Source organism: Chiloscyllium plagiosum, unplaced genomic scaffold (assembly GCF_037043375.1).
Source record: "Chiloscyllium plagiosum isolate Xiang-an unplaced genomic scaffold, Cpla_swu_hap1 HiC_scaffold_6, whole genome shotgun sequence".
Lineage (NCBI taxonomy): Eukaryota > Metazoa > Chordata > Chondrichthyes > Orectolobiformes > Hemiscylliidae > Chiloscyllium > Chiloscyllium plagiosum.
The window spans coordinates 64,994,796-65,003,535 of record NW_028270144.1 but is presented as its reverse complement, the minus strand read 5'-3'; the positions used below and the strand labels follow the sequence as shown (position 1 = coordinate 65,003,535).

The 8,740-nt window shown below is 38.3% G+C and overlaps 1 protein-coding gene across 2 annotated transcripts in view; it reads right to left on the bottom strand.

Moving 5' to 3' along the window:
- Positions 1–16: 16 nt before the first annotated feature.
- Positions 17–8,740, bottom strand: part of ccdc90b (coiled-coil domain containing 90B) — a 42,951-nt gene continuing 34,227 nt past the window's right edge. The window contains exons 6-9 of one of the 2 annotated variants that reach the window (XM_043691639.2): positions 8,523–8,594; positions 7,128–7,181; positions 3,072–3,186; positions 17–2,969 (exon numbers count right to left, since the gene is read on the bottom strand). In XM_043691639.2, the coding sequence (XP_043547574.2) occupies positions 2,911–2,969; positions 3,072–3,186; positions 7,128–7,181; positions 8,523–8,594 (300 nt within the window). In that variant the 3' untranslated portion in view covers positions 17–2,910. The remainder of the gene's footprint in view (positions 2,970–3,071; positions 3,187–7,127; positions 7,182–8,522; positions 8,595–8,740) is intronic. The other variant, XM_043691640.2, reaches the window with a different exon arrangement.

The following is an 8,740-nucleotide window of genomic DNA, read 5'->3' as shown; positions in this document are numbered from 1 at the left end:
ATATTTAAGAAAGAACTGGCTGGTTCAATAGTATATTGATACAGAGACACCTGGTGGACAGGAAAGCATTACTAATGTTTCTCAAAATTTTAACCCAGAAAATCCCATTATTGTAACACTTTTACATAGAGTATACACAGAGACAAGCCATTTGGCCCGTGGACCAACAAAGTACATTGAAAACCCATGTCAACTGATTTCATATTTGTCCATGACTGTCATGTTTGTGGTAATCTGGGGAGGTATTGGCCCAGTGGTACTATCGCTAGACTATTCACCCAGAAACTCAACTAATGTTCAAGGGAATGCAAATTCCAATCACACCATGGCAGATGGTAGAATTTGAGTGGTCTATTGACAACTATGAGACCATTGTCAATTGTCAGAAAAACCTAATTCCCTAGAATCCTTGAGGGAAGAAAATCTGTCATCCTTAATAAAAACTGAAAGAACTGTGGATGCTGGAAATCAGAAACCAAACAAATTGCTGGAAAAGCTCTAACATCTGTGGAGAGAAATCAGAGCGGACATTTCAGTCTGAGCCCTGAGGAAGGGTCACTGGACCAGAAATGTTAACTCTGATTTCTCTCTCCAGATGCTCCCAGGCCTGCTGAACTTTTCCAGTAATTTGTTTTTGAATCGGTCATCCTTTCCTGGTTTAGCATACGTGTAACTCCAGACCCATGGTCCTGTGGTTTACTCTTAACTGTTCTCTGGGCAATTAGGGTCGAGCAATAAATGCTGGCCTAGCCAGTGAAGCCCTCATCCTGTGACCGAATAGAAAAAAAATCGAATGGATATATGTTGTGAAGGGAATTGCAAGAGTTTTAGAAATATTTTATTGGTGGACGGGATTTGGTTTTGCATGGGTAGGGTTGATTGAGGATTAATGCCTAAATGCCACTGGAATAAATGTAAAACTAATCTTTAAATATGTTTTGGAATTTGATTCTGGCAATGATGTCCATCTTCCCAGACTGAATAAAGAGTTGCATCAGAAAGCAAGTATGACTCAACTAGAAAATCCTTGGCACAATTTAGGTGTCTTTATATCTCCTATGACTGCGCAAGGAAAGATGATCAAATGTCAATTTTACAGGGAAAATATGGTTAGAGGGAAGGGAATAATTAATTAGGCTCTGCAGCATAATCCAGACTCTGATTTAAAATCTTAAATTTGCCTTAACTTTGTATTGCTGTTTTCAAATGTCTACATCTATACCTGGATCTAGTTGTTATATTGGACCAAATAATAGACAATGCATAAAATAAAGTGGTCTAAATATAGTGAACAGTAAATATACTGATCATTGTTGCCTTGGCCATGATTATGTGGTACTTAAACTGGAGCCAAATACTTTCTTTCACTGATCATACTTTGATCTACAAGTGACATTTTAACAATTGAAAATAAATTCTTGTTACTGAAGTAGCAAATGCTGCTGATACATAAAGTGCAAACATGATCATCAGCTTTAAAGCTAACTTGCACAGGCGTAAAGCAATGAACAAATTCCCTTTAAGGCATTCTGTATGATGACTGATGGTAGTTTGCACCACTTACAAAGTACAAATCAACTTCACTCTATGCATGCTACAGCAAGCAGATATTTTCCTTGTTCACTTCTCACAATGATGCATATGTGGCAAGTCAATAATTTTGTGACAATCTACACATCTGTAAATGCAAATCTAAATTCAAAGTCATATTTGTACTTGAATGACGTAGATGGTTGGTCTGTGCATTCAGAGCTATTTAAGAAAAGTTTGTGTATCTATAGAAACAAATTAGAGCTGTTGCTCACTTTTTTCTGTTTGTTTTTACAGTAAATGTGCATGAAAATAACATGAAAATGGTGTGGAGCTATGATTGTGAGAAAAGGGAACAGATGAGATTACAGAGAGATCATGTAGGGTAGAAGCTGGTATTGAATTAACCTGAGCTATCTTTCTCATATCTGAGTCCGAGTCCATCACACAGGAAATTGGTAGAAGACCAAAGGGGCAGTAGTCACTTTCAGATTTTCATTGCTTAAGACTGGCTTGTGCAAGATCCTTAAACAGATTGAACACACTACACATATAGATGGGAATTGATGCTAAAACGACAACTTTCTTTAATTTTTATGAATATATAATACAAATATTCCTTTTCAAAAAGGAATATTATCTTTGTGACAACGTTCTCATCTGATGTGATCTTTCAAAATTGACTTTACTTGGTGATTTTCTTTATACCAGGTGACTTTTAGAAATTGTTATTAATTGTTTATCCTTTAATTTTCCAGAGAATAAATGGTTTAATTGCTACCATTTTTCAGCACAAACAGTAACAGAAATATGTGGACGAAATAGTTGGCTATCTAGTTCCTCATATCACTTTACATAATTACCTGGACACTTGCCACATCCATCACTTCCAACTTTCATCAATTTCAATCAATATTGCAAGTAAAAAAAAGTTCTGTTCAAGATTACATTATTTGCTGAACAACCAAGCAACAGCATAACAAACTCAGCTGTACAACACTCCAGAGGCCAGAAACAGAGCCTTAAAGCAGCACGAAATGCTGAATATCACAACACATTCCATGTGCATAAAGAAGCTGTTGAAGGTTAGTTTTGCACCATGATCCCACTCTCACCAGCAATGGGTTAAGAACAGCCAAAGTCAGTTCGTATGAGAATGTTACAACAAATAAAGAATAGAATTGTGTTTCAACTCACTATCCAGTTTTTGGAATCATTTGTAAACACAATTAACATTAATGGAACATAACTGACTTTCCTAAAAACATAGCAGATCAACAATCATTCTTTCCAGAAAAATCCCAATTTTTTTAATGGAATTATCTTCAAGATAGTTAAGTTCCACTAAGTTGCTTGTTGCTGAAGATCATCTTTCATTTGCTATTTTTGCCACAATCGATAAAATCCTAAGGCTATTGCTAGGCAACTGAACACCGATGCTGTAGAACGATAAAGCAGAAAATAGAATTAGATAAATGCTGACTTTTCTAAAATGCTGAACTTGTTTCTCAAGTTTAACGACCCCACTTTCACAATCTTACCTGCAAGATACCTCATTGTTTCTAGTTTAAGTGATTCCAACATGGTCTTAAGTGAAGCCACATCGGTGTCAATTTTTTTGTTTGTTTCGGTGATGGCACGGTCTGTGTCTGAGTTCTGAAAAAGTGAACAAAAATCACAAATCAATCTGCAAGGAACAATTATATTGCATTTAGAGGATGTTGTATTTCTGTGCCCAAGAGATAGGTAATAGTAGACAATGGTAGACCACTAAGATAGACGAGTGAGTCATTAGCTTATTGTGGTTGATGGGATCTTGATTTGTTAGCATTTGCTGATAGGTTTTACAACTTTTATGTTTCAAAACTTAATTAACAGTAAATAATTTGAGGTCTGATGTTGTGAAAGGGGAGTTATAAATGCAAATCCTTTTATCATTGACATTTTCAGGTGGTTCTACTTTTGCTGACACTGTACTTGCAGAAAAAAAATGCAGAATTCCTGAGTTGGAAGAAGGAATTGTTTAATGTTAGGTGGGAATTAGGGCTTACATAGGGAAGGGGAGACTGTGAACACAGTTGGTGTGGGGACTAACATTTTCTGCAGATGTACTAGCAGCAGCAGCCAAACTCTGAATAGAGGAGGTACTGAGAAAGAAGGAACATGTAATAGCTTCTGTGAAACCTAGAAGCAATTTGTTTTCCTCAGATGATTGTTAGCTTATGACATTTTCCTCCCTTAATGTAGTGGAAATGGCATATTTTAAATTTATTCAGGGCTGAGTTAGATTGATAACAAGGGAGTTCAGAGTTATGGGACCAAACAGAAAAGTGGAGATGAGAGCACAACAAGATTAGCCACACTCTTAATTAAAGGTATAGGAGGCTGAAAGGCACGGATTTGGATTCTCAGTATTGGTGTAGACTTGGACTCAGTGTGGATGTGGTGAGGCATCCTCTTACCTTGATGTCATGGTCTCTTGGCCTGGTGTGGCCTCACCTTGGACTTCCGGCCTGGGGATGATTCCAGGCCTGGCATTGATGAGAGGCTAGATGCCAGTGTGGACTGGATTGGAAGGACTGTTATTCTGAGCTTTTTATTTCTCTGATGTGTAATGCTGGATTTTATATTTCTTTATTTTTCTAATTTTTGTTTTCCCTAGGAACGTGTACTGAAGAATCTGTACCTAGGTATCTTGTATCTAAGATGGCACTACAGGTGGCAGCTTGTAAACTTTTCACTATACTCAATTTAATATACGTGACAATAAAGCTTATTCAATTCAATTCAATTGAAAGGCCAAATGGTGGACTCCTGTTCCAAAGTTCTCTTGTCCTATAAATGTGGGCACATGATGAAAGGGCGTTTCACTGGTGATAGGAATACATAGAGACTGAGTATTTTTACTGGAAGGATCTTAAATGGAGTGTTGTTATTTCTAATATAAAGATACAGGTAAAGACTAGAGGATTTAAATTGGAATCCTGTAGGTTAAACATTTAAAAAGAAGAAGGAACATAAAAAGCAGAAGAAATTGACATTACAGCCACTGAGGACCAAATGGCCTTCTCTGATTTTGCTACTTCTATCATATGGAAACTATGTGCTGGAGCCCAAGATATGATTAGAAGTCCTGTGATCAGCTCATGTGGTCAGATCTCCAGGAAAGCCTTTAACCAAAATTAGCAATCCTCTTCCTAACAAATAAACTATCACTCTCTCCTCCTTTTGCTGCTCTTTCAGACTGGTCATTAGATTTCATAAATTAAAATAATTACTTTCACATAAGTCAAATAATTTTAATGTACTTCTATATCATATGAGTAGCCACTTGAGTCAACATTTAAAAACATTGGAACATTGCCCTTATGTTCTTACAGCAAATGTTGCTGAGAATTAAGATATTGCAGATCATCAGAATCTAGTCATCAAGCTCCAGAAAATATTTAAGACCTTCTTCTATCACAAGATAAAGAGCATGTTTAGAACCTTTAGTCCAGCTGAATAAGATAGCTTTCACTTGGCACCTTCAGCAATTTAAAATTGGAGACCAAATTACTTTCACATATGTGCTGTTGTTATTTTCCTGTGGTGGTTTACATCAATAGTGATGGCATCATATGTTTAAAAAACAAAGAACTTAGGATGCTGGAAATCTGAAACAAGCACAGAAACAGCTGGAGGTCTGGCAGCATCTATGGAGAGAAAGCAGAGTCAATGTTTCAGGTACAGTGAAGAGAAGCACAGTTGCTCAGTGGTTAGCACTGCTGTCTCATAGCACTGGGGACCCGGGTTCAATTCCAACCTTGGGTGACTGTCTGTGTGGAGTTTTGCACATCCTCCCTGTGCCTGTGTAGGTTTCCTCGGCCAGGTGGATTAGCCTTGGGAAACGCGGGGTCACAGCGATAGGGTGCAGGTCAGTCTAGGTGGTACGGACTTTAGAGGGTCAGTGCAGACTAGATGGGCTACATGGCCTCTTTCTGCACTGTAGGGATTCAATGAATTGATGCCTTGAAGAAAGGTCACTGAACCTAAAACACTGACTCTGCTTTCTCTCCAAAGGCAATTAAACTGAATCACTAGTCAACCTTCTGTTGCACATTTAATGGGCAATTAACATGCAGGTGCAGGATCTCCACTGGGAGAATTAAGGTGGGATTCTGTTAAAAACATTATTTTTAAATAACCTGCTCAGACATGTCATGTTACACCTCTAGGGAAGGTGGGAATTGAACACAAGCTTATGGTCCCGAGGTAGAACTGCACGACTCCTAAAATTTGTTTTTCTGAAAACAACGCAAGCTGTTCAGTCAGCTCGTTTGGACACGTTCTGACACACCTCCATGGCAGGTAGGGCTCAAACCCAGACCTTGCAGCCCAGGGGTAGGAGCAATACCACATTGCCACAATAATCCTAACATTTTTTTTTGGTTTAAGAAATGTGTTTGAACATGTTATAACACTTTCTGCACAGCACTGTTCCCAACAGGTTACATCTGCAGCCATTTTAAAGTCCCACACACAGTCATTGGCGTGCTGACATGAATCACAGCAATAACTTCTGGTTCTGAAAGATCCTGACCTCTGAAGTCCATACAGAAAAAAAGGAATGTTAGAGGAAACACTGCAGCACAGATTCGATTTGAATAGAGACCTTCTGGCTGTACACACTACTACTTGGCCATATAACCAAGTGGGTGGCACAGTGGTTAGCACTGCTGCCTCACAGCGCCTGAGACCCGGGTTCAATTCCCGCCTCAGGCGACTGACTGTGTGGAGTTTGCACGTTATCCCCGTGTCTGCGTGGGTTTCCTCCGGGTGCTCCGGTTTCCTCCCACCGTCCAAAGATGTGCAGGTCAGGTGAATTGGCCATGCTAAATTGCCCGTAGCGTTAGGTAAGGGGTAAATGTAGGGGAATGGGTGGGTTGCGCTTCGGCGGGTCGGTGTGGACTTGTTGGGCCGAAGGGCCTGTTTCCACACTGTAATGTAATCTAAAACCCTTATTATTCTGTTACCATTAAGCTAATGGTGGATCAGCTCAAATTGGCTGTTAGACTATAGTAAAAAACAATTCACTGTGCGTCCCCTTGTCACAAGTTCCTACCTACTTGCACATTAATTCGTACACCATGCTTTTCAATAAATTCTGGACTATCATTACTTTATTTTACAAATCATTCTTTGGACAGCAGTGATTTTAGTTACTGAGGAGAAGAAAAGACCATTGAAAATGCTTCAAAAAAGGTGATTTTTTTGATTAGAAAGACTTTTTTTTTCTAGCTAGGTTCTCCTGACTGACCTTTCTGGAATGGCTATTTCTATAATTCTTCAATAGTTTCTTGTTAGCTTTCTTATCACTTTCCTTATTTCTGTTTTGTATGTTTTCTGTTAAATCACTTTGGATTTGCAACAATTTTAATTTGTACAATTGAGTATAGCGTGATAAAAGGAAAAGTTCTGTGATTACTCCAAGTGCGAGAACATTCACACCAAATATTGCAGCATCAGCGTTATAGATTTTGAGTGATAATTCACATTTCTTTGCCAGAATCTAAAACCTGGCATATATATGGATTAATAATGTTATAAATACTTACCAGTTCAGTAAATTCATTTCTAGATGTCATTAACAACTTCTCTTGCTCTCTAAACTGATAAAAAATTAAATTATTATAGATGTGAAGTATTAATACTTGCTTAATAAAAAGATCTGTTAAGCTGGTTACATTTGTTTAGATAACTCCATTATATATCAAAACATTTATTGAGGGAGCTCAGTAGATTTGTTCCATTTCAAAATGTTTAGAAGGTTATTATCCCTCAAAATATTTTTCATCCCAATTATGCTTGTACAGAATATCCTGTAAAATAAATGTTAAAGAGGCAGGTGACACAGGGATAGATGGTTTCAATATTAACTGTTTTATTATCATTACTTACTGAGACAATTGGTTGCATGTTTTAGTGGTAGTATAGTCATTAGGTGGTTCCTGGGCAAATTTTTCATTTCAGTTGATGTCTGAACAGATGTATTTTTGCGATCACATTAAGTGAGAGTGATCAAATTGCATTATTTTAAAATTCCTTTTCTTGATCTGAAAACTTTTCAACTTCAATTAAATCTTTCCTTGGTTTTTGGAATATGGTCTCTTTTTGTGTCTTAAGTGAATTTTTGATTTGTGAAACATTTTAAACTTCAAATTCAGTACCCAGACCAAAGCCCATTTTTGATTTGCTCATTATCCACAACAGAACATTTCATCTTCCATCAATGGAATTTCAAAAACACTTTGAACTTATGACCACTGAAGACTGCTCAGGAGATGACCTCTGCCAAACATAATATTCTTTGCCATGGTTTCCTCCCATTGACGTATTTTACTACAATTGTCCCTGGCCAATATTAGATTAGATTACAGTGTGGAAACAGGCCCTTCGGCCCAACAAGTCCACACCGACCCGCCGAAGCGAAACCCACCCATACCCCTACATTTACCCCTTACCTAACACTACGGGCAATTTAGTATGGCCAATTCACCTAACCTGCACATCTTTGGACTGTGGGAGGAAACCGGAGCACCCGGAGGAAACCCACGCAGACACGGGGAGAACGTGCAAACTCCACACAGTCAGTCGCCTGAGTCGGGAATTGAACCCGGGTCTCTGGCGCTGCGAGGCAGCAGTGCTAACCACTTTGCCACCGTGCCGCCCACGAATATGTTTCCATAATATGTTTCACACCTGCAGCTAATTGGTTCTTCTCTCACAGTTGTTTTACCCACAGTTAGTTACCCTGCTTCCTTCTTCCCTCTGCCCAACTTCTTACTCTTGCCTTCATTCAGTTCTCTCTCCACCTCCAACTCTATTGTAGTTTGCCCACATGCCATCTATGAAAAATGGATCAGTAAAATTTGAAGGAACTTCAAGCAAAGTTGATAGCACATAAACAGTAGAATAGCAACAGCATAACTGAAGTATCAATGATGCTTTACCGTATCCATAATTCTGCTCTTCTCTAAGTTCATGTCCAGCTTTGTATCGTTTCTGATTTTCTTAACTTCATCCTGCAAAACCAAGAGTACATCTCAGCTCAAATTAAATTTGGGGAAAGTGTTAAAGAAACAGACAAATAAAAAGAAAATATTGCAGATGATGGAAATCTAAAGCAAACACAGCATTCTGGAGAAGCTCAGTAGGTCTGGCAGCATCT